Source organism: Toxorhynchites rutilus, chromosome 3 (genome assembly GCF_029784135.1).
Source record: "Toxorhynchites rutilus septentrionalis strain SRP chromosome 3, ASM2978413v1, whole genome shotgun sequence".
NCBI classification, from domain to species: Eukaryota; Metazoa; Arthropoda; class Insecta; order Diptera; family Culicidae; genus Toxorhynchites; species Toxorhynchites rutilus.
The window spans coordinates 287,880,952-287,907,527 of record NC_073746.1 but is presented as its reverse complement, the minus strand read 5'-3'; the positions used below and the strand labels follow the sequence as shown (position 1 = coordinate 287,907,527).

Here is a 26,576-nt window from a genome sequence, read left to right as displayed (position 1 = left end):
GAACATGATTGAACCATTACACTGGTACCGCCATCATCCCATACTGAGCGATGAACTTCGATCACTCTGTACGGAATGTCGTAATTAGTCCTAGGTTCCATCCATCCTGTTCATCTCTGAGGATGGTCCAACGGGTAAGAGATTTAAGGATAGCCTCCAATGCCTTTGAGGGTGTGCTTCGCATTGCTCCAGTTATAGCAACGCATGCCAGTCGTTGGAGTTTTTAGTAGCTATAGGCTCCTTAGTCTATGGCCACCATACTAATCAAGCATAGGTTATCATAGGCCGCACAATTACAGTGTAGACCCACATAATCATTTTTGGTTTAAAACCTCATGTTCTGCCTATCGTTTTGGAACATACCCATAGGGTGATGTTGACCTTACTGATGATTGAATCTAAGTATGCGTTTCAGTTTAGTTTAGCATCTAGGATTATGCCTACATATTTCACTGAAAAGCTGCATTTTATTCCCTCTGCTTCAAAATATAGAGATGCTGTTTCTTCTTTCTGGTGAGAGGAACAACTGTTGTTGATTTATGCTGTCGTAAACTTGCCACGTAGGGGAAGTGGGGGTAAGATGGACATGTTAAGAAGAACTTCAATTTTATCTTTGGAAACTCATGTTTTCCAAAACTAAAAAGTAGTTGTTTACAGTTCAATATACTGGTTTTCGAAATAATTGGCCGAATGTTTTATAAAAATGTGTATTTCCATGTTTCTTTTCCTCGAAATTAAAACAAGCTGAAAAGTAGAACATATTTATCGATGCGGGTATAATGGACATGTAATGGGGGGAATATGGACAGGTTAATAATATACGAAGCGTAGAAGCTTCCTCGCGAGAGGAATAATTTCGCTCTCTCTCTCTCAGTGTTTGTGTGTCCACTAACTGAACTACAACAAACATAGAGAGAAATACAAAAAAGAGTTGAATATTCTTCCCTTTACTTTCCATCATGCATTGGATGTGATTATGGATGTGACTGTCCATTTCAACCCCACCAGTGCAATTATTTCAATAATTTCAATTTACCACTCATGAATGAATTTACCTTTCCGTACATACCTAATATCGCTGTTAACTCACAAACCGAAATATAACCATTAGCGAATTCAATTTTGCAATTAAACCACCCAAAATGTTTAATATCGAAGCCGCAAAAAATACATCCACACGCGGAATCATATATGATTTTCAGTTTTTGTTTCCATTCTCCACTTTCGATCAGTATTCAATGTTTTAGAGTGATTTGAATATTATAGAATGTAGAAGGAGTTTTCATTAACCGTAATTTGAAATTCATCATGTAACTATACAAATCAACCACCTGTCCATCTTATCCCCACTGTCCGTTATACCCGCACTTCCCCTGCCATTATGACTAGACAGTCAGCAAAACCCACGAATTCAAAATCTTTTACCTTCAAGCTTGTCAGAAGACCGTCAAACACTAGTGACCAAAGAAGAGGTGATAGAACTCCTTTTTGTGGGTAAACGTTTATTCAGTTCCTATATTGACAATGTCAGTGTTGTTTGAAGAGATAAATTCTAAGGCGGCTCGCACACCGGAGCAGTAAGCAACTAGCAACCATCAATATGCAATGAGCAATACTATCGCCAATGGGTTTTTCCATTTAAGGTGAAGGTGGAAGCTAGCCACAAATAGCTGCCACAATGGCGCTCATTTCTTTCATATCCCTCCCTCCCCCCTCGCCACAAAATCAATAATTTTGCGAAACAGTGTGAAGAAAATGGTCGTTTTCACACACTTCCCATCAAGTAATATTTTCATCTGCTGTCGCACTGTATAGTGAAAAACGTCGGAAATCTTGAGCAAGTGCTCTGAAAGATAAATTTTCATTTTTCAATCTTCGGCAATGGTTTTGTTTGTGTTGGTGAAAGCATCGTTATTTTTTCGACACTGATGCCAGACAACACCATGGAAACAGTTATAAAAACCACTCAATAAAATGTTATTCCTGAGTTATAGCGTTTCATGTCATGAAAATCAATAGAATAAAATTGTGTTGATATCAATACAATTATTATTTCTAAGTTTAATGGGTCTATAATATAAGTTTTAGCAACTTCAACATTGGGTAAGAAAATTGTATTGCAGAGCTCGGAACACTGCCACGGCTGCCTATGCTTTCTAAAACAGTAAACGGAAAAGTATTACATTCAATCAAAATGCCTCGGCCAACGAAGAGAAGGGTTAAGGCTTCCAACGTGAATATGTGAAAACAATACGATCAACGAAGGAAAATATTAAGGAATTATCAACATCGAGTTACTGTGAGGAAGAACTTGTTAATACCGAAAGATCCCCAATTCGCATGTGTTATAATTTGCTCATGTTACGCTCGCGTATAATCAGAATGTTACTTCATATGCAAATGCACCTTCTATATATTTATATTTGCAATTGTTCATCGGAGCATATCGTTCATACATTTTACTATAGTATTGAATTATTATTTTTTTTTCAAATGTATTCAAAGACTCGTGTCAATGAAACGCCCCTCAGTCTGTTAAGTGAATTGATCTATTTACGTGTGCTTTGCTCTTCTCTCACAAACTCTATTACCCCATTTTTACTCTTGGGTTTACCTATACTACTACAATGGCTAGCTTCCATCTTCACCTTAACTTCTGTTGATCTCGCACACCGATGCAATACGATATCGCTATCGCCTTTGTAGAGCAACAAATATCGCTAGCAACACAACGTGTCAGTTGAAGAGCAACTTATTGCCCATAATTTGGCAAGTTTCGTTTATTAAGCAGATTGTTTGCATAATGTCAGGCGTTTTTATTGCTTTGGTATGCGAAAACACAAAATATGTTGCCTGTTGCATATTGCGTATTGCAGCTTGCTATCTGCTTATTGCTCCGACGTGCGAGCCGCCTAAGAGACGTTCACCACGGCTGTTTATGTCAAAAAATAGGATTGGGCGATCTCGTATTGATTCTTAGAAGATCGATCTTTTCGATTCCTTATTTTTGGATCGATCTTTTGTACTCGAGAAAATCAAGAAAATCGATTGTTTTTACTTTCGATTTTGCATAGGATCACTGAACCTGATGTTGACATAAATAACAGGCGAATTGTTCTTTTTAGAACCGGCGTCAAAATTAATAATCGGCTTCGACTAAATGACAGATGTATGTCGGCACGTTTGGCTTTTGTGGGATCATTTTCAGCTGAGTTCTGGGCGGTATCGTTCTGGGCGGTATCGTTCTGGGCGGTTGTTGAATTTCTAATAATGGTTTTTCAATTAATTTATATAATAAAACGTCTGCCTGACGGCACAAGATGAATGCCCTGTGGCTGTGACCTCCATGCTGGGGAACAAAACAAAACGATTTTGTTGTTTGAATAGGAGTATGAAATTCGTATTCCTTGTTTGAATAAAATACGGCAAAAAGCTTTTAATTTTTCAAAGGTCGATTCTTTATTACCGAATCAGTGGATCTATCTCTACGCCGTTTGGAAAATCGATTCGACAAGATCGATCTTTTTATAAAGATCGCCCAATCCTAGTCAGAACTACCCTACAGTGTGATGAGCGCTGGCATCACAGCCGTTGATAAAGTCTTTGTTGACTTATATTTTTATATTTTAGTCTTCAAAATAGGTCCCTTCTGAAGCAATTAACTTTTCCAACGAACAATCCAGTCATCGAAACATTTTTTATAGCTATATTCAGGAATTGCCTTTAGTACATGCAGCGAATTCGTTTTTATGTCTTCAATGCTGTCAAAACGGGTCTCACGAAGCGGTAATGTGAGTTTCGAGCATCGGAAAAAGTCACACGGACTTGTTCTTCATGACGCTGTAAACAAATTAACATCTCGCGCTCAAAATTGACACTAAGACCACTGATAGTAGTATCAATTTAAAAAAAATAATAAAAATGTTCAGCGGCAAGATTTAAAATTACAAATTCCCGATATATATTTGACAGAATGAATTGTAGTACGTTTATTCTGTCAGTTCGTTTTACGAACCTGTGTTTTGAAATCGAAATACTTATATAAAATATATTTGTATCAAGCTGTAATTTTTCTTCGAGTCGATATTAAAATACATCTCTATTTATTATTATTCATGTATGAAAATATTTTTCAGTGTATTTACCCCAGGGTGTCTGGAAGGACGGCATTGATGGTTCGCTGCGGAAAGGTAATCGTTGGATCCACAACTACCATGTGCCACAGAATAAGGTGGCTTACTTCGTGAAGATGCCAGACAACACACGTTTCTAGGCGAACAGGTGATTGCGTTGACGCGTTCGGCTGTTCCAGATGTACCCGTATGGAAGTGCCTCTAGTCACCGAGACGTTCTTTCGTACGGTAATACGTAAGATGGACGAGATTTCCTTTTTATTTATTTGTTTTTGACATATGAGCTAAGAGTGTGCGATTAAACAAATACATTTTTAACTTGGCAACTATTCGTACTAATAGTAATACTTTGATATACACTGTAAATATATACTGTTTAAATAGTATATGTACCCTAGAAGAGTCACTGTTTGCTGCTGCTTCGAAATCTCATATTAAATATATTTGTACTAGCGACTACTTCCTCTGGGCGAGATTGTGTGTTTTGCGAACAAGAACCTAATACTTTTCTACAAGAATGTAAGTACGTTTCGATAGTCTATTGCTCGGCTATCGCAACAAAAGAAAATGTTAATATAACATAATACCAACTGTTGAACAGCGTTTTGCACTCGTTTTCAGATGACATTGTTTTCCTCGTATTCGGGAGGAACATCCTCTACCACGATCTGACTATCCAGCAAGCCTTTACATAGCGGTAGCCGACCAGCACACGGTTCGTTGTCCACTGGCCGGGACTTACCATCGCACCGGATGTCCGGCAGTGCGTTCATGCTCTGATCAACACAGAGGATCGATCGTTTCCGCTCTGGGCTTCGATCGCCCGGTTTCCGGCAAGTCGCCGAACACAGCTGCCATGGGCCTACCCACCAATTTGCGGGACAAGGATCCTCATTGCAATCTCGCGCCAACCGCTCGTGGCGTTTGTTATGAGCGTTCAGCTCACAGAAACTGTCGTCGGCTATTCCCTCCCCTCGATTGTGGCATACGGAATACCGATGCTGCTTGCCTCCACCACAAGTGACCGAACAGAGACTCCAATCGGTCAGTTTCCAGTAGTATGGTGAGTGATTTCGGGTGGCATTCGAGGACAACGTGTACTCGTAGTGTATACCTGCGTGATTGTTTTTTTTCTTCATGATAACCTGCAAATGAATGGTAAACTGTGACTGAAGGAAGGGTGCTTCATCGGGCCTAGCAAATTTTGAGCCAAAAATAAAGTCGTACAACTATATCGGTTCTATCTTTCAAGAAGCGTATATTGTTGAATGAAATTGATTTTTTACCGAAACAGCTACGATTGCGACAACGAAAATCATGTAAACGCTTACGACATTTACCGAAATGGTAATATCATCGTTGATAGGCCCGGGGATCTTGATTTTTTCTCGCTCGTCATCCCGTTCATACAGCCCGAGACTTCCTGCCATCTCGTATTCTCCTGGCAACTGAATATATCTGAAATTGCAAAAGACAAAACTGTAAACAAAAACCCCTAGACGGTATACTATGAATTGATGGCTACCGATTTCCGTTCAAATAATACTCTTTGCTGTTAGCTCTCCCGACGCCCACGAAGTTCTTCGAGGGTCCCATCTCTTCCACCAAAATGTTCCTCGCCCCGGTCGGAATCTGCAGCACATCATAGTAGCCCTCACTCATGTTGACCTTCTTGGTGAAGTTACCTTGGATCACCGTGCAGGTGTCTCCATTGCCGCCACACACTCCACACCGATCTTCGGTGGCAATGGAGTCCACGATCCAATCGCAACCCACCTTACGGCAAATGCCACCGATGCACATATCGTTGGTGCCCAGATTGCAGGGCGTCCCGTCGGCCGCGGCATCCCCAAATGGGACAATTATAGTGTCCTCGGAATTGGCACAGTACAGCTCGCAGGGTTCATCTAAAGTAGAATACAATAAACACAGGTTTTAGATAATGTGAATAACTTTGAATATTTATCTATCTAATATATGATATATCTAATAATATTTTTTTTTTGAAATCCGAAAAATCACCAGAAATCGGGGTTTTTAAAAAAAAAGTTGATGCCGAATGTCTTAAAATTGCATAACATGCCGAGATTTGCAGTTACCTCAAACAAATGAGGGGCTTAGAATGAAAGGGATGAAATACATTCCCAGCTGTATTTACCAATGTGGAAAATAGTTCGGAACCTCATCTATCGGATTCTATAGCAAACTTAAATTGGAAAGTTTTTGCAGTTGAGTTATTAACTAAATAAAAAGTTGATTAGGAGAAATGCATTCTGAGCCCCTCAAATGGTTTTTGTAAAATCGATGTTTCAGGCGGAAAAACGACTAAGAGCCAAAGAAACATTTTTTTGACAAAGAAAAAAAATTGAGATAACTGCAAATCTGCAAATGTAATTTTAAGACATTTGGCATCAATTTTTTTAAACCTCGATTTTCGGTGATTTTTCGTTTTAAAAAAAAACAAATTTCAACGTTTGTGACACCAGTATATGAAGTCCGAATGAGCTAATATTTTGTATAGGGTATATCAAATTGTGCAAATCCACATTTCGTAGCAAGTTCCGAATGAAAAATCGAGATAACTATTTTTATTGGCACCCTAAACCATACTTTTCGTTTCGTATTCTGAGAAAATACTATGAGTCCCAGAGTATCGATTTTTGACAAGAAAAAATTTCGAGATGACACTAGATCTCGATGTTACATGTAATTTTATGACATTTGGCACAGTTTTTTTTTCCGAAAATTCCGATTTCCTTTACTCCTCCCTTAGGCGATTCTTCGATTTTCAAAAATCTCAAACTTTGACCATTTTGCGCCACCCTCCCTTAAGTCCGGTTGAGCTGATATTTTGCATAGGGTGTTTTTTCGAGGTAGTGAACATATTTTATGGGATAACTTTTTGAAATTCGAGATGACCATTTTCATTGGTACCCTAATGTATACATTGTCCGTTCTGTGGTTCAAATTTCTAGTATCAATTACAATTTGACGGTCAGCCAGCTAGCAACCAGTTGCCGGCGTCGGCGATGGTGTCCAGCATCAAACATATTTGTCCAGCATCGAGATATTTCCGCTGAATGAAAAGTGGAGGAAGGAAGTGAGAAAGTCCCACGTCTCTCCGGTTATGTCCACGACATTTTCCATCCGTTTTTTGTGTATATTTGGTAGGTATGAGAATATTTAATAAAGTATATCTGGTATTCCTAAGTGATAAGGCTGTTCCGACACTTACAAAAAATAAAGCTATAACCAGTGATGTCCATACCCTCTGCGCAGCGAATAGAACCTAAAATTCTCTCACCCACTCTGCCATTCTCAACGAGAGCGCTCTTTCTTGGTGCATATCCACCACTGTTCTAGATATGTGCGAGTGCATGATGATGTAAGATAAGATTTCTTTTTCACCCAACTCTTGGTCGTTCTAGAGCAGGTAATCTCGAACTATTTTGAGCAAGATACCCCTTTTTCAGAATGAATCCATACCATCGACCCCTATATTGGCTATAATTTCTTTTGAAAAATTATCTTTATCTTATTTATACAAAATACCTAACAATTCAAGAACTTAGCAGCTGGTTAAGAGAGTAAACTTGACATCTTTTTCTCATTAATAAATACACATAAAACTCAGTAAATATCAAGTGCAGTTAATATTTATTAATACATATTACAACATTAATATTTTGTCCAAAATATGAGTTCTTCTTTTAACAAGATTGCTCACGTAACACCACTTATACAGTATCTCGAAAGTTTCAAATAAGAACTTATGTTAATCAACAGGGGTCGAATCTTAGACTTTGACAACCCTCGAATTCAGTTTTCGTTTATGTCGACCCGTGGGAAATCGACATCGATCCCAAGTAGTGATGTCTAAATTTTTCATTTATTAGATTATCGATTAATCGTTGGGGCATTTTTCAATATTCGATTCATTCGAATAATTGTCTTTTAATATTCGTTTAATCGAGCGAATATTTATTTCTTGAAATAATCACGTATCATGTTGTCATTCTGGTCGCGTGGTCTACCGGGTTGTCGATGGTAGATGATGGGATAAAAATGTTGGATAAAAAATATATAGCATAATTCTTAACCTAAATATGCATTAACCTTGAGAAGTATTCCTTCTTTCATTAATCGCGATTACAATGACAATTATTCGATGTACTCATATTTTGATTTTAAATTATTCGATATATAATTACTCGATTATAACTTTCGATATTCGATTATTTGACTTAATCGAAAGATTGACCGACGTCTCTAATCCCAAGGGGAAGATGTCGACCAGTTTGAGAATCCCTGCTCTAAAGTGTCGGAAAAGAACACACAAATTCTCTGCAGTGTATGCGGATAAATTCACTGGCGTGCGCACCCTGGTGTGCTCTTTGGTGCGAACACCCAGGGTACTTTTTTTCGTGTGCTCTCTTGGCAGAACAGAAGTGGCTATCAAATAACTTGAAACTGTGGTTCGCTGAAAAAAGCGAAACGGAGTGAAAAAAGCGCATGGATTCTGTGACACATACTTGTTGTTCATTTTATTAATTTTTAAACACAGCGTTGTCTTACAAAAAAAGGAAAATAGAAAATTTTGTTATTTTAGTATTGTTAAATATTGTCGTACGGTTAATCCGAACAAAATAATTAATGTAAATTAGCCAATTAAAAATCAAAATAGAGGAATATTTTTTGAATTTGAGGTATACACTTTGAGTATACGAATAATTCAAATAGATATAAAATTACGATTTTTAATTTGAAGTGGGCAGCGATTTTATGCATGGTTATCCTTTATTACTTCGTCAAACTGCACCTCAGGTAAAAAGGGTGTTTTGTTACTCAGTGTAATTTCTTGTGTGATAGAGGGTCATATTTGATAAAAAAAATTGGTCTAGGCTTATGGTCTTTTGAGCCCAAAGTGTTTGTCATTAACTGACACTAATTCAAAAAGCACGAAGTTCATCTTCGGGCGTTTGATCATAATTCGAATGAAAAATCGAGCCAAAGTCAAATGTAGTGTATTCAAACTCGTACAGAATTATACAGCATTAAAACTAGTTTATTTTAATACAAAAATATGTATACACTTGACTATACTATAGATATGACAGATTGATAAATAAAGGGTGAGTCGATAATTATTGCGATACTTTATAAAACCAAATTGAAAATCGAAAATTTCTCCGTTATTTGGCCTTCCATGGTTCGTAATTTTTGACGTAGGATTACATCTTTCGGAAACATATTGGGGGTACAAATTTAAAAACGAAAATCGATCGCATCGTGAGAAATGTCCAATTTCAGTCATTTCATGACGGATTGATGAGATTTTTGCCTCAATCGATACAACTCCATAACAATTTTTTACTTTGAATGAAATAATATATGCCATGAACCCAGGGCCAGGGCCCGAAATCTTCGAAGATGAAAAATGAATATCGACTCTCCTCTCAGTCGCTTCGCTTCGACTAGCAATACTTCGGCATTCACCGTCAACATGATTTGACTTGACTAGAAAATGAATTGACGAGCGTTGAGAGCGAGGATGACTGACTAATGAATACAAATCCGCCTCTTCATTCAACTGACTTTAATCCACACTTCTACTTTCCCCTGACACGAATCTGTTTACCCGTTTACACCCGTTTACCCTGTTTACACAATCTTATTTTTACGTCCATATAAAGTGAAACGAAAGCTTCTGATTCTGATGCAAAAAGGTAGTCACACTATTCAGGGTGTATTCTAGTGTAGAGACACGAATTTCGGACGTTTCTCCGAACTCCGTAAAAATAAAAGAAAGAATATTTTTACTATTCATTATATCATTATTTGTTCATCTAATTTTTAACAAAAAAAATTGTACGGAGAGCAAATATTTATAACGAGAATAGTTATGAGCTAATGAAGTGAGAGACTTAAAAAAATTGTGCCATGGCGTACACGATTCCAGCCCTTCTGATTATCTGAAACAAAGAAATCGAACGGATTCTGAATCAGTAAAAATGCCGCTATCGCATGAACCTCGGACAAGTCAAAAACATCTTTTTTGACAAAATGGCGGCCGCATGAAAAACAAAATTACGTTTCCCGATTTTTTTTAAAATAGTAAAATTTAAAAAAATAATATTTTTTAGAGGTTTATGCGATAGAGAGATGCCTGTAGATTGTAACCATATAAATTCGACATGAATCGGTTCAGAAGAAACTGAGGTATCGTGTACGCCAGTTTGAAAAAAACTAGTTTCGAGAAAAACGCGTTGGAAGTTCATTGTTATGGCCGTACCAGGTTAGATACTGCATCACCAAAATGGCTATATCTCGGTAAATAATAGGATTTTCGATAAGTCCTTTCTAGGGTATATTCTTGAATGCCTAAACTACAGAAATATGAAGAGAAAAAATGTTGCATTTCTCAAATTTCTAGACAAGAATACTCCCTTAATGGACGGTTTATTATCTACCCACCTTAAACTCAAACCAACGAACTTAGACAGTTATCCGGTGTGCTATAAAGGTCCTCGCGTAAGTATTAGTAAATAGCGTGCAAATATGAATTCTGAACAAAAGTTTAGTTCCCTTTGTCTCCGAGTCCAATTTTGTGAAACAAATATACAGAAAAACGGGTTCATATCAACAAAATTCACAAATTTGTCAGTGGTTCTGAACACAACACTGCATATATGTGAATAATTTTCGTGCACGATACAAAAAAATCTAGCTCTCATGTAGTTTATGTCAAACCACGTTGAATTCAAACATCGATACATACGGGATACATGAGAGAGAAACTAGTTCATTTTGAGGGTAGTCACTTCAAAATGCAATGAAATCCATTTGACGAGGGTCGTAGAGGGCGATAGGGCCTCAACGCCCGACTGACTTTTAAGTCATGTCGACGGAGAAACTGCGTGAAGAAGCCAAAAGTCATTTCCAATTGAATACGAACTTAGCTGCAAATACATTCCCAGCTGTATTTACCAATGTGGAAAATAGGTCGGAACCTCATCTATCGGATTCTATAGCAAACTTAAATTGGACAGTTTTTGCAGTTGAGTTATTAACTAAATAAAAAGTTGATTAAGAGAAATGCATTCTGAGCCCCTCAAATGGTTTTTGTCAAAAATCGATTTTTCAGGCAGAAAAACGACAAAGAGCCAAAGAAACATTTTTTTGACAAAGAAAAAAAATTGAGATAACTGCAAATCTGCAAATGTAATTTTAAGACATTTGGCATCAATCCGCTGACTATCCTCAGTTGAATATGACTATGCAAAGCCCTTAAACTAGCTATCGAACAATTGAAAAATCCCAACCGTTATCCAAACAAAAATACCTCGTTCTGATTGGTCGAAATAGAAGAACCAAGGTACTTGGGGAAATCGGCATTGAAAATACATGCAAGTTGGGGTAACCTTTGTTCTGACCGAAATATGTTTCCTAACACAGACTTCAAAGCCAAACCATTTTTGTATTGCAAGTATGGTGAGTGATACGGATAATTCTAGCAAATAAAATTTAAATTTAGAACTTTAATGTTGGTTGCTTCGTGAAAATCCATATCAATGCACAGTGGTCCAGGAGGTGTATTTAAGTGGAAATTAGCATCTAGAGCTCGACAGTTATTCTCTAGATAAAAACAGTCTTCGACAAAGTTGTTACAAGTTTTTGTGGCGAGAAAAAAATGATAATTGTGTTCGATAATGATGATTATCTTATATGACATTGACGAGTTTTTTTTTCTATATTTTACCCATACAGTACACAGGAGCCATCTCGTCCAGGACCACAGAGAACGGCTTTCGTCATATCTCATTCCACTTCAGCATCTTCTATCGTGATACGCGCCATTCAACGACTAATCACCATCCTTCTGTCATCATCACACGGTTATAAACACTGGTGGAGTAAACAAACAATACCTAACAACCAAACAAAACAGCCCTTTTTACGGCCACCAAATCATTATCAAAGAGTTTAACGATGTAATTTTTCAAACAATTCCAAAATCAGCATGCAACAGATAGCCTAATGGAATCCAACGTCAACATTGCCGTCGTATCTCGGACACAACCCTCCTGTGACTTGTCTTTCCAAAAATCGCGAGAACTATTTCGTATGTGTATTATCGTATGCTCTAGAATACAAGAGCTTATGACAAGGTATGATTCCTGGATCTTTTTTTTGCCTAGTTGCACGGAATTTCATAGCCGAACACGAATTTGCAAGATGACAGATGAATTGGAAGAAAGGTTATTTTTACAGTCTATGAACTGATAATGTCAACATGGTTCACGTCAAACTCAACAGTGAAGCGTTTCTAAACAGAAGATATTGGGAAGTTTGATGGACACGTACAACGTAACTTTGACCTGAATTGATAATCAACAACGATGGAACAAAAAAAAAGTCTAAATAACACCATATCTAGGAGATTGTATTTCGCTAAGACGAAAAAAACCAAGATCACTTCCTGAAACCATTTCGAAGATCAATTGATGCTCCCTATTTTTCTACGTTCGAGTATGGCACTCATTGTGGTACATATCTCGCGCCGTATACCCATCTTCAACGGAAGGCGGTCGGTCTGAACCATCTCTATTTCCTAAATCCCGTAAGCATCGGAAAAAACAATGAAGATAAATTGATAATGCTTTAGATACCGTTCAATTTGCAGCTCAGCTAAAATCTGGTCCTCCTGAAATCAGGAACTAAGAAATCAACTATAGCTGTGTAGTTGAAAGGTACGTATTTGTGCACATTCTTAAACAAAAACGATAGAATTTTAGTCTGACGGATTCCGAAAGAAATTGCGGACATTCTTGGGAATTACCACCACAAATTTATTGCACACACTGCAGGGCAGCCTCCGGGACCAGTTTGCCCCAATATCAGGCCTTATGTCTTCTTTCCCATCTTCTTCAACTTTTCCTTGATAATTATCCAAAATTTCAAATGGTGTACCTTAATGAACGGTGGAATGCGTTTTCCAGACACTTTTGCTCGTACACCTTCGAGTCCCGTGACTTGTTCGAGACGATAATCAGGGTTTTTCGTCCGTTGTCAGATCAATAATTTGTGTGCAAATTTATCAGTGACAACAGAAATATACCTGATGGGGACAGCGTCTCGTTCAAAATTAATAAAATCATCAAAAAGATTAAGAAAATCATTAACTTCTTTAACATTAACATTAATTAAATTTAACAATTTCTTTAACACTGTTTCCATTTAATGTTAAAACAGTTGTTAAAATGGCGGATATGTGAATCTTAAATTTTGATGTGTTCTCCTCATATTCCAAGATACGAATTTTTAAAGCAAACACTATCGTCAATCGAATCAATTGAAAATAAGAGGAACTTTGGAACCAGAAATAAAAATATTTACGAAAGTAACAACTACGTTATTTTCAACTATCGAACAAAGTTGAACGTGCCTTTTTAGATTGTAAGACCGAAGGATCGTCGATCGATTGATGTTGTTGATGATCGATCTCAATTGGAGCTATCTCGTTCCACGGAGGGTGCAGACAATTTGATAGCTCCATTACTTTCCGTAAAATAATAATTCGCTCGCTCAAGTTTTGTTGCTCCCTCAATTTCATGGCGTCGGTAACTGGAACCCTTTCAGCTAGGGATGGTTGTTTTGCTAGCAAACGAATTTTACGGCGGTGGCTCGCACCACCTGAGTGCTTCTTCCATTACTTTTCGAATTCATAAGATGTCCATCCCTATCCAAGCGAAGCCGAACGGACGATCGGTGTATGGAACGGCACTAGTGGAAATGGAAAAGCGGAAGAAAATTGATGCCTGCTTTTATAAAAGCGCCAGGCGTCGTCAGTAGTGCCGTCATTGATTCGACTGTTGCTTTTACTTATAGTTCAGAATTAGTAGAACTTCGTGTGAACGAATTGAGAGTTGTTTTTATTATCTGCTGTTTCGGAGTGTGATGAATAATTATGTAAGTTGAACCAATTGATTGTGCTGTGCGTTCTTTGTGAGTGTTTTTATGTTATTCATTTTTGTTTTTATGTTTCTATGGGCTGTGAAAGTCGTCTAAATTTCTACGTTCGTGTCTCCTTATTGTGATAAACATGGTGTGGTATTAGGAAATTGTATGAACGCATAATCGTAGTAATTGTTATTTTTTAAAGCGTACATAATAAAAAAGTTCCAGGCATAACGGAATATTAAAAAATTTCACTACACTTCCAGATTTATTTTGTTTGTATACAAATATAAAATATAATAGTTATTCTATTATTCTTGCCATATAAAATATCAGAATTGAATTTTAATACAAAAGTTTTTATGGTACTTTTAACATTAATGTGTTGTGAGTTTATGACAAGTTTATGAGTAATGTTCTGTCATTGAATTCTTCATATTATATGATTTCGTGTATGGTAATGGTAGGAGCTGTCTTCATTATCGTTATTTACAGCAAATATGGGTAGTTTAGTTGATAATAATTCACCTGGCCAATCTCAACTGACAATGACAGAGTTATTGAACTTTTTGGGTTTTGGGTTCAGTTTGATCTTAAATGGATGCTTCTTAGAACAATACTGTTCCTATAATAATCAAAATCCGTTCGCAACAAAAACGATTCGTAACACAAACCGTATTTACCCGGTCTGACTCCGGTAAGTTTTTGGAACGTCAACAGAAATATTTGCTCATCGTTCCACATCCAACGAGGAGTTCATTGCCTAAATAGATCTTGCTGAAAAATCGCGCTACCCACTGAATCTACACTAGTGTCGAATGAATGGTTTCAAAACAGTTTGGTTGTATGGTGATCATTTTTCTGTTCTGCTTTGTTTTGGCACCATTTTGTGTTTCAGGTGTTTCAATAAGGAAAACATGCATTTTTGACCTGTTTGTAACTTGAGTTAAATGTGCTCTTTAATTGTTAAAAAGTCATGGGTATGGGTACTTATTGCCTTTAGTATGTCAATATTTAAAAAAGGGTGGAATGGTCCTAAACTGACTCGCTTTTATAAATTTTTTGTTATTCTTAGGAGGCAAAATGTAATGGAGAGTAACTGAAAATGATTCCTGTTTACAATTGACAATTTTTCTTATACATGGGCCGACAATTCAAGCGAAAACCCACAAAAAGACATTCGGTGGTATTTCGTTCGAAAAATTCAATAAGCAAATTCTTAATGTAGGGTACATTAGCAAATACAGGGCGTACTCGATTATCCGGAGTATTGACTTTTTTCTCCCCGGATAAGCGATAATCAAAACCTCCGGATAATCGAATTCTCCGGATAATAGAATCATAACTTACCTCACTTTCTTCAGATTTTCAATTATTGTGGGACAACCCTACAAACACTCAAACATACATACAAACAGAGCAAGCTGAATGGAACCATTAAAAAGTAATTGTTTATTTGGGAACTGCGTTCATCTTGGATTTGGATTTTTCATGATCTTCTGTGTTCTACCAGTCGAGCACTTCCATTTGATTCCCATATTGATGGGGTTGTGAAAAAAATATATATGGCGCCATCTTGTGGTGACGGTCATTTTGGATTTGCATTTTTCTTAAATAACTGTGTTCTACTTGTCAAACCTTTTCATTTGATACCCATATTGGTTACTCAATATGGACTTATTAAACAAATTATTCGAAATTTCCGATCTGAAAATAAGAAAAATCAAAAATAAAATACTCCGGATAATCGAGTCTAAAATTCCGGATATTCGAGTCTCCGGATAATCGAGTCTCCGGACAATATATATGTTCATATGTTTGGCATCCCGATTTATAACATTAAATGAGCTTAAAAATAACAAAAAATGTGTTATCCTTCCATACCAGTATGGCATTTGTATAATATATATGCCATTGCAATACAAGAGCAAGATGAAAGAACGAAATAAGAGACACATTGCAAGTAAGAACCAATTAAGCCTACCCGCATACTTTGCCACATACACGGCTCCCGACCGAAAAGGATACAGATTCACGGTTATGCTTTCCGTTTTACTCTTAGAAAGTATCCATGCATACTTTTAAGATCCAACTTCATTTTATAATGTGGTATAATATTATCACGTATTTGCACAACAGCACCAGTGGCTATGTGGATAGCGTGGTCATGTAGTACAGCGTTGCTTTCCAACCGGCCTGGGTTCGATCCCTGCGATCCCTGGGATCGTTTGGACATTTTTTTCTTGGATACAATCCCAAGCTGGCGTTCAGTCTGAGAGAAAGAGAGGTCTGCTCCCATTCATACAAACATTTTATGCTTTTGAAAAATGTGCTTTTATTTGTTCATTTTACCCTTTAGCACACGAAAAAGCATTTTTCTGCCGAAAATGGAAATGTTTTCTGTCAATGCTAGTTTGGGTGTACTGGTACTGCCCGAGGACTCATCCACATTCCTGGTGTGAAGTATTTGAACTGGTGTAAAGTACTTGAAGAGATGGATTCAGATTCAAGAAGTAGCTTTTCGATCGTTACAAGAGAAAGCACAGGAGGCGATATACGAATGTTTGGATAAATTCAATTCTGGCTGAACAATTTGTCGATCTTGTCATATGAAAACGAACTAAAAAAGTCTATCGATTTCTAAGAAGTTATTAAGCACCCGTACTGTAAACGCCGATCGAGTCAGAATTACCCGAACGGATCTCAATTTTGCATTTCTCAAAATAAGCCCGTTCCTCCACTTCGGTATTTGTTCTAACCGTGTACCCGCATTGGTTTGACGTTCTGACATGGATGTTTCCTCTGACGGTCATCGGAAATCTTCAATCCTCGACCATTGAGAATAGGAAGGAGCTGTTTACTACACAGCATCCAAGAACGCTTGGATGACTCGTAATCTTTTTAAAATCTGTGCCGCAGGTCCGAAATTTAATTGGCGGAACCGGGTTTTCCACTCCGAACTGTCCTGGTGTGGAATATCTGTTCTGCACATTTCAATACAGAGGAGCTGAAAACAAGTGACGGTGCTATAAGCATATTTCTATATTTCTACCCTGAAACACCCCAACGGTTATTCAACCTATGGATCAGAACGTAATCCAGATGATTAAATCACGCTACTTGCAGATCATGATGCGAGAGGTCCTTGGTAGATCAGGTGAGGTTAATGACAATGTGAAAAAGATTAACGTAAAGGATACGATATTTTGGATTGCGGAATATTGTGATAAAGTTCCTCAATCGTCGATAAGGAAGTCTTGGGATTTACTTTACAATCCGGAGGAAGTTGAAAATGAGGATGTACTACCACTGGCTGTTATTGAAAAGCGTAAATATTTTGCACTTTACGTAATCGACGAAGAGAATGCAGAGTTTGAACTTTTGAAGGATTCAGAAATTTATGAAAAAGTACGCGATCCCACAGCAGATGACGAAACATCCTATATGATGGATTCCAGTCTACCGGAAGATAACACCATATATATAACAGATCCTGTTGACCTTGAGGATGGCTTGCAACCGGTTTCTGATGCAACGGCGTTGAATTCTGTTGAAGTTATGATCAGATATGCTGAGTAACATGTCTGGTCCCTTAATTCTCAATTTTCATTGTATGAGATGATGTCGAATATCTTGATGATAAAAACAGATCGAAATTTATTTTGAGAAAGTTTTTATTAGCGATTCTTCACTATAAAGGGTGTGTCACATCAAATTGCATCACGGAGAAAACGCTGTAGAAATTCGCCCAGTAGACCGATCCTTTTGAAAATTTTAGACAGTAAAATAAAAACTATTAAACAACCTTTGGCATTTTTTTTTATTCATACTTCGAGCCCAAGCCCGTATGCTCGCACCTTCCTCTTTACCCCGTCCATAAGGTTCTGTACAACGTCAGGTTGTAGTTTTTTTTAACAGAAATCCATTTTCTCTTGAAGTCCGCCTCCGATTTGATAACTTTTGGGTTCTTCCGGAGGGACTGCTTCATAATCGCCCAATATTTCTCTATTGGGCGAAGCTCCGGCGCGTTGGGCGGGTTCATTTCCTTTGACACGAAGGTGACCCCGTTGGCGTTGGCTAAATTAATAACATAAAATACTTAATCTACTTAAAACTATGCCTAACTGGAAAGAGCGGTCAAGAATGCCTTTCTTAAACTGGCGCGAGATAAGTGAAAGTCATAAGATAAGTAACAGCGGTTAAATACACGAGACATACTCGATACGGGTTCGTTGTAACCGTAGTTTGTGCGAGAGTGTGGAAGGCAGAGAAATGTATGTGAACGCAGGTTACGAGGGCGTATATTAAAATCGATCGACTGAAGAAGATCAGCACAATCGATTTTCGAGGAAATTAGATCGGATATAAAAGTTGCCTTCGCTACATCTCTACGTACGCTCAACAAATCGAGTCCGATCAATTTACAACGATCCTCATAGCTAGGTAAGTTCGAAGGATCGCTCCAGGGCAAGTTGCGTAGGGCGAAACGGACGAATTTCCGCTGGATCACCTCAATTCGCTGGACACTATTTTGGTAGTAGGGAGACCATACTATGCACGCATATTCAAGATGAGAGCGCACTAAAGCACAATAAAGAGCTTTGATACAATGTGGGTCTTTGAATTGCTTTGTGATGCGAAAAATGAAACCTAACATCCTAGATGCCTTGGTGGTGATGTATGAGATATAGTCGTTGAACGTTAGCTTTGAGTCTAAGACGATACCAAGATCCTTGATAGTTACAACACGTTTCAAAGAGATATTGCGTATTTTATACGAACATGTTACAGGCGATCGTTTCCGCGTGAACGATATGACTGAACACTTTGCTGGATTTAAAACCATTCTATTGGTTTCGCACCAATCAGAGAAAATATCGAGTTGTTGCTGTAGGAATATCGCATCATCGACACTATTCACAGTGTAGAACAATTTAAAATCGTCCGCATATGCAAGTTTGGGACACTTTAGACAAAGATTAATATTATTGAGGTAAAGCAGGAATATATAAGGACCGAGATGACTTCCTTGAGGTACGCCCGATGTCACCCGAAAAGGAGATGAAACGGTATCGCCGATTTTCACTGACATCACACGATCAGTCAGATATGAGTGTAACCAGTTCAAAAGAAAACTATGGAAACCTAGACGCTGGAGTTTGGCGACAACGATATCGTGATTGATTTTGTCGAACGCGGCCGAAAAATCTGTATAAACAGCATCGATCTGGTTACGAGACTGCAGAGAGCGGGCGATGAACGATGTGTACAGCACCAGATTTGTAGAAGTAGACCTTCTGGGCACGAAACCGTGTTGTTGGTCGGAGATGTAACTACTGCAGGCGTGTGAGATGAAATCCAAAACTATTATCTCAAATAGTTTGGAGATAGAACAAAGGCAAGCGATACCTCTATAATTTTTGACGTCCTATTTGCTGCCTTTTTTAAAAACGGGGTAAACGATGCCTTCGGGAAAACCCCACAGCGTAGTGAGCGACTGAACAATAGACTTAGCGGTGAAGAGAGTATGCTTGAACACTTTTTCAATACGATAGAAGGGATGCCATCTGGCCCAGGATTCGAAGATCTCTTAAGATCCAAACACGCAAGTTGTACTTTGCTGGAACTTATAGCAGGATTAATACAGATAGCAGGTAGGCAAGGTACACTACTGGCGGCTTCATAAATTTGCTCATTGTGAAGTCTTTCGCTAACGAAAACGCTACTGAATTGTTCTCGGAATAGCTCACATATGCTTATTTTGTTTGAAGCATCCACATTGTTGCGTGTCATTATGGTTGGTAGTCCTGACTCCTTCCTCTGTACATCAACAAATCTCCAAAATTCTTGTGGGTTCTTTTTCAGATTACTCTGAACACGGTCCAGATGAGCTCCAAATGGCGCTCTGTTCAATTTTTTATAGTCTTTGTTGATTTCTGAGTAACGGGCTTTCCAAAAAGCACAACGGAGATTGGAAAATTTCCTCAAAGTAGAACGTTTTACCCTCTTCAAACGTTTCAAAAGATGATTAGACCATGGCGGATAACGGGAGTTGTAGGCTGTTTTCTTGGGGACAAATCGATCAATCGCATAGAGGATAACATTAGATAAAGACTGCGTGGCTACCTCTATATCGCTGTCAATCAGAATGTCGTCCCAGTTGATACTTGTGAAGAAACGATTCATTGATGAAAAATTCGCTTTACGATAATTGTAGTAAGTAGATTCGATGGTTTCAATAAAGACGAGTGGTGACGTTTCGATCAACGAAACAAGAAGCGGAGGATGATGACGACATATTTTAACTAAAGCGGAAGGAGCTTTGATCACCGTTGTGTTGTGAATCATTTCTGAATAGGTGAAACATAGGTCGAGCATACGATTATTATCGTTGAGGATTCCGTTCATTTGACATAAACCGGCAACACTAAAACTGTCTAGTAAACGTTCGGTTAAACAGTTCATAGATGAGCGTGAAGAATATAGATACAAGTGTTTACTTGTACTCTGAGTCCACCTAATACCGGACAAATTGAAATCACCAAGTAATAGAATGTTGTCAGTCAGTGACATTCGATTTGTTATCCAATTGAGCGAGGAGATGTGCGAATCTACTTTTTTGCGTGAAATTCGAAACTTTATTTAAGGTGCTTCGGGTTGTCCGATTTGGTTTAAATGTACACCATTTTGCTGTAATTTTTTTTACCATTTTAAAGATAACTTCATAATGCCTCTATCATAGATGTCTTGGTGTTTAATGACGAAAAACTCCAGTAATTGATTTTCACAATCTGCATCTGCAACATCAGAAATTTTTGAACGGAATCGACGAAATCAAAATTTCACGTATTTTTCTGTTACAGTATCGACACCATAAACACCATTCACAACCTATGGATTAGAACGGTCTGGCTTGTATTTTCGCCTTTATAAAAAAGGGTAAAATGTAACGAATTTTCTCTTTTTTTATAATTTTCTCTTTGTTGACTTCCATTGTTAACACCCTGTTACCCAAACAAAAGACAGCAAAAGATTTTTTTAGTGTTTAGTGTCACCTTTACAACGAGCAATAAATATTTATGAAATATTTCTTTCTGTCTGGAAGTTTTTCCGGCTATACATGGTCCAGAATATGTAGATTCACCTATTTTGAGTTACTAAAATTAATTTCTGTTAAAAAAAGATCATGCTTCGATTTTGTGCACATTTCTGAAACGAGAATGTATGTAAAATCAAGGTATACCTGTATTACGATTCAATATGATGGATTGTGGCGCAAAAAATATTTCTTTTTAACGAAATTCATAATCAATGTCTTCTAATAAATTTAACCGACGAAATTCCCTATTATTAATGTGCAACTCACAGCAATTCCTTATAGGTTAACGTTATTGTACAATTGAAATTAAACTTCAGTAAATTAACCCTCTATAGCCCAAGCCCGATGGGCTTCGCGGATTCTCTTTTCAAATTATTTAGACATTATTTTCAATGTTCACCCCCACTAGAACGTCTTTAGAATATTTTCATCTATCACACATACACATTGTTTTTATACTGGCAACTTTCTGCTAGGAGTATTTTATGTTGAAAGTTGGAAGTTCGAGATAAAAGTGGAGTAGGTTTTTTAGATAAATAAAAAACTTGGGTGGTAGAGGCTTAAAGAAGCTCTGAGCCTTTCGAAGCGAAAATTGAGTCTGGATCCAAAATAATTTCAAAGTTCTCGACAGAACGATTTCTCATTGGGGAAATAATAACAATGTTACCGATAGGAACCATTAAACCAATATCTTCGACCCAATTACAACGAAAGGAACAACTCACTGTATCTCTTCCGCGAACACAACAACTGCTAGTCGGACAACCGGAGATTCGCAAGGAGGGCATCGAAGCGTTACAGCATAGAGCTATAGCTGCAAATCTATCACTGAATTATGCAATGTTTCGCACCGTTCGCATTATTGGTTGCAGAAATGCAGACAGCATAAAGGATTGTGGTTAAATGGTTTGTTGAACCGAACTGTTTATGTAATGTCGATGCAGTCCCTGCTGGTGTCGGCAAAATCGGAAATATTGTACGAGTTTTTTTTTGTTGCTATTTACCGCATGAACTACAAAACTCTTGTCCAAGTTGTCTCACTTATTTCAGGTATTTACTTTAGCTTGTTTCTATCTTGTTTTCACGTAGATACTCCCTATCATATTGGTCGTTTGTGCCATTTCATCGCTGCCAGCAACGATCGGATACAGCTACTCAAATCGCCATTACGCCCATTATGGAGACGACTCGAGTTCGGAGGAGGACATCCCATCGAGCTCGGGAAGCGATGAATTAAATCACAACTCAGTCATATCCATGACGCACTCGGAGAAGGAAAATAGATATGCAGTACCAATTTACCAGAAAATCGGAGTACCAGTGCCGCACCCAATCCCGGTGGCGGTGCCACAGTACGTGAAAGTTAACATTCCGCAGCCGTATCCGGTGCAGGTAAATGTGGAGCAAAAGATCAAAGTGCCAGTCTACAGGATTGTGCCGAAAATCATCGAGCGACCTGTGCCATACACGGTCGAAAAGTCCTATCCGGTGGAGGTCGAAAAACCATTCCCGGTGGAGGTGCTCAAGAAAATTGAGGTCCCTGTCCCGAAGCCATATCCGGTGCCAGTGCCCGTATACAGACATGTAACCGATAAGGGCAAGAATCATCGCAGATGGTGATTATGCGCTCTCGCATAATGTACTTTGTTTTGTTGACTAGTTGTCGGTCCTATTTATTATATATCTATAACATATATTGGAAAAATAAATATATGAAATAAATAGAAACTAATATTGAAAAAGCTTGAAAACACTTTATGACGTTCTCTGTCTACAATAATCATCATCAACGTTATTGGAAAGCGCCATAAATAGTAGGTAAAATATGTAAATATTAAAAAAATAAAAAAGTTTCATTCTACTCACTTTTATCGAAATACGGCAGCCAAGTGTAGTTTTCTCCCTTAACCGTGTCGTTGTCATGCTCGGAGCACTGTTGCGCCCTAAACGAGGGAACATCCTTTGGGCAAGGGTGCGTATTGCATGTTTTATATCGCGCCCTCTCACCGATGCAAAACGACCCACCATGAGCGGGTGAGGGATGATCACACTGTCGGTTTTGTTTAGCGATTCCCGCACCGCATTCTCGGGAGCAGTCACTCCAGCTGCTCCATTCACCCCATCCCCCGTCAACTGGCGCCGGAAGTTCCTCAACATCGACGCACTGCTGGTTCTGGCACCACTTTCGTTTACCGCAGTTCGTCCCGGGTGCAGCTGGACGCATCATTGTCAGACAGACATCGTCCACCAAGCACCAGAGCTGATTGCAAATCTCGTCCAGCCGGGAGCAGACCGTCATTTCCTCGTCAGTGGAGTTGAACTGCAGTCGACACTGGAGGTCAGCGTTATACATCGCTCCCGGAGGTAGCTCGGGGTAGTTGTACTCCTGTTGACTCGGCTGATCTTCGAGACACTTGCCAAGTCCTAAACTGCACGTGTGTTTGAATAGAAAAAGATAGTAGATATATTAGACACTTTGAAGACTATCCTATAGTGGAAACATATTACTCGAGAAAATGTGTAATATCTCTGCGACTACAGTTTGACCACGAGACCTGCATGGTGTCCGCTTCGAAGCTCGGTGTCATTATGTGTAGAATCGGTCCAATCCGGTGATCGCATCCGGTCTTCACTGTGTCGTGGTACATCCCAAAGCTGAAAATAGAAATGTGCAATTTTTATAGCAAAGTGAATTGTGATTTACCGTTTGCCTATCGGCAGGAGAAATTCAAACACTCCATTTGCGACACTCCGCCCATTCAAAGTACCTGGCGGCCGCTTTGGATCGCAAGGAACGTTCAAAGCAACTCTAAACGATTCGCCGGCAGTAAAAACCAATAAAATTAAAGCTAAATTTAATTAACGTCAATTTGTCATTGGCAATCGTAATGGAAATACAAACTGCCTCGAATTACACGCCGATTCAATCATAGATGCACGTCTCCGAATAATATCTGTTCGAGGTGTGGAACCTTAGAGTCGGGAGATTTATGACGCCAGCGGTGAATAAATCAAAACTCGCACGATTTACTGTAGCGAGCTGGCGGCGAGGTAAAAACAACATCGGCCGCGGTTAGTGGAGTTGTGGACATTCGAAACCGATTTAGTGGTCGATTGGGGGAGGCGTATCGGGACAAAAAGGGCGCCACACGAAGAGCCGTTGAGTGAATAAATCATGGCAGCTGTTTGCTCGGTGTCGATTGCAATCGCGCGGAACTTGACCGAGTGTTTCGACATCGGGTTGGTTTCTAACAACCAATTAACCTTTCATTGATTCGTAGGTGTGGAAAAGTCAATTTATATACGAATGAGGAAATTATGAATATCTATACTTAAGTACATTGCGATCCACGGACGATTCAAGTCGGAACACCAATGGATTTGGGGATGCAAGGGGTTGCAAAGATGGTCGCCTTTTTGTATCCAGCATAGAAAATCATGAGAATAATATCATAACCTTCTTCTTCTTCTTCTTCAATGGCACTAACGTTCCTAGAGGAACTTCGCCGTCTCAACGTAGTATTACTTGCGTCATTTTTATTAGTACTTAGTTGAGATTTCTATGCCAAATAACACGCCTTGCAATGCATTCTGAGTGGCAAGCTCTAGAATACGCGTGATCACAGTGCAAGTCGGAGGAAATTTCTTTGACGAAAAATTCCCCCGACCAGAACGGGAATCGAACCCGAACACCCGGCATGTTAGTTATGACGCTAACCACTCGGCCACGGGAGCACAATATCATAACCTAAAATTGAAAATAAAGTGTTTCGTGCGATCGTGCTGCAGTATTTCAATCACAAATCGCAAAATAAAGCTTCCGGATGGATATCCAAACATCTAATAACACTATACTGTATTTATTCAGATACATCGTATCTTTCATGGAACTATGCTTTCAAACCGCAGTAGGAAAACTTTACTGTTGCATGTTCTAGGTTCGGTCCCACCTTAAGTGGAATATAGCTTGAGTTCAGGTAGACGGTACAATCCGTAGTTTTCTTCTCGTGATTGACCTGAACCAGCGAAATTGGACAAAGAACATTTACGCATGACAATTGTCATGACAAATGGTTTGCTTGATTAAAAAGCAATTTTCGAATCCATTTATGAATCCATTTATGAAATGGGGAACATCATTCCAGTAAAGAGATCAAAGAAAAGTTAATTAGTGTCAGTGTTATCAAATCATTCAAATCATTCATATATATATTTGACACCCCAATGTAAACATAGGGTTGATGATACACTATGCTAAGTATTGCATGCCCATGCAGCAACTACGCTTGCGACTTTTGTAAAGACTTTTGATTCGTTTTACTTTTTAGTTAGAAATAAATCGAGATGAAAATTTTTGTTCACTTTTTGTTGAAAAAATCTTTTTTTTTGTTTCTCTTTGTTTTGTAAAATTGCATGCTTTTTCGTCAAGGTTGAGTTAATTTACGTAAGATAGTGTACTTCACTTCTATTTTGTATGAAAACGTAAAAAAATACATTTTTCAGTGATTTCAGGACGATTCTTTTAATTTGAAAAAATAGAAAAATGGGGTGCCAAATTTATACCCAGGCATCTCGGGTACTCTATTTTGAGTTGTTTCACTTCTATGCTCAAAGCTCCGAGCCAAATCTAGATTTTTGAAATCGGTTTGCGGGGAAATGTCCGCAATAGATTCCTTCATAAGCTGACGTAATATGAAGAAATTCCGAGCATTGGCCAAGAGCTAAGTCCAAAAAAACAAAATGGGGTACCGAATTTGTACCAGTTCCTCTATTAATACGTTTGTAAACAAAAATATTGGATTTTAAATTCCTCGGCGTTCTCGGTTCCACAACAAAAATGCCTCGAAAATTCGAAGCCATATGGTCGGGGTTCTACCAGAACGAACCAAGCGCCAAAAACATTATTTTAAGATATTTCAATTTGGCTCCCACTAATTGACCATGGCTGATCAAATCTTTTATTTTATCGCTCAAGTGTTACAAGCAGGATATCTTCAAAGCACTGAAACTATGAATGTCTGTAATATACACATAAATATTGATAAAAATGACTTTTAATTTTGGTACGCATGCACTCAGTTCACTTCGCAGAATAAAAATAAAAAAAATTGTTTTCAGCTCAGTGTGGTTGGATGTATTTTTAGTCTGAATCATTACTAAAATAATATTTTTAAAATGGTTGAGAAAAACTTAATATTCTTCGTCGCTAATCAGGTGCTACAATCATTTGTAGCCACAAATTATGAATTCTTATGTTCAATCACCAAAGCCACAAATTATGAAGCTTTTCATCAATCTCCTTCTAAATGCAGCGATTCTCGAGATATTTAAAAAAATATTTCTAACTAGCTGTACCCTGCCACGCTTTGCTGTGGCACATTTTGGTT

General features: G+C 38.2%; 3 protein-coding genes across 7 annotated transcripts in view; 2 read left to right on the top strand and 1 right to left on the bottom strand.

Moving 5' to 3' along the window:
• Window positions 1-4,731, top strand: part of LOC129780416 (myogenesis-regulating glycosidase) — a 46,201-nt gene extending 41,470 nt beyond the window's left edge. For all 4 annotated transcript variants that reach the window (XM_055788682.1, XM_055788684.1, XM_055788683.1 and 1 more), the window contains one exon: window positions 4,137-4,731. In XM_055788682.1, coding sequence (XP_055644657.1) covers window positions 4,137-4,273 — 137 coding nt within the window. In that variant the 3' untranslated portion in view covers window positions 4,274-4,731. The remainder of the gene's footprint in view (window positions 1-4,136) is intronic.
• Window positions 4,370-26,576, bottom strand: part of LOC129780415 (A disintegrin and metalloproteinase with thrombospondin motifs 7) — a 133,562-nt gene continuing 111,355 nt past the window's right edge. The window contains exons 10-14 of the mRNA XM_055788681.1: window positions 23,698-23,844; window positions 23,056-23,618; window positions 5,659-6,040; window positions 5,474-5,591; window positions 4,370-5,278 (exon numbers count right to left, since the gene is read on the bottom strand). Coding sequence (XP_055644656.1) covers window positions 4,751-5,278; window positions 5,474-5,591; window positions 5,659-6,040; window positions 23,056-23,618; window positions 23,698-23,844 — 1,738 coding nt within the window. The 3' untranslated portion in view covers window positions 4,370-4,750. The remainder of the gene's footprint in view (window positions 5,279-5,473; window positions 5,592-5,658; window positions 6,041-23,055; window positions 23,619-23,697; window positions 23,845-26,576) is intronic.
• LOC129780417 (uncharacterized) lies at window positions 11,441-23,065 on the top strand. 2 transcript variants are annotated; one of them, XM_055788687.1, is made up of 3 exons: window positions 11,441-12,753; window positions 12,817-14,102; window positions 22,279-23,065. In XM_055788687.1, the coding sequence occupies exons 2-3, from the start codon at window positions 14,091-14,093 to the stop codon at window positions 22,807-22,809; spliced, it is 543 nt and encodes a 180-aa protein (XP_055644662.1). In that variant the 5' UTR covers window positions 11,441-12,753; window positions 12,817-14,090; the 3' UTR covers window positions 22,810-23,065. The 2 variants fall into 2 exon arrangements, with proteins under 2 accessions (XP_055644662.1, XP_055644661.1); XM_055788686.1 differs by having other exon boundaries at window positions 11,441-14,102.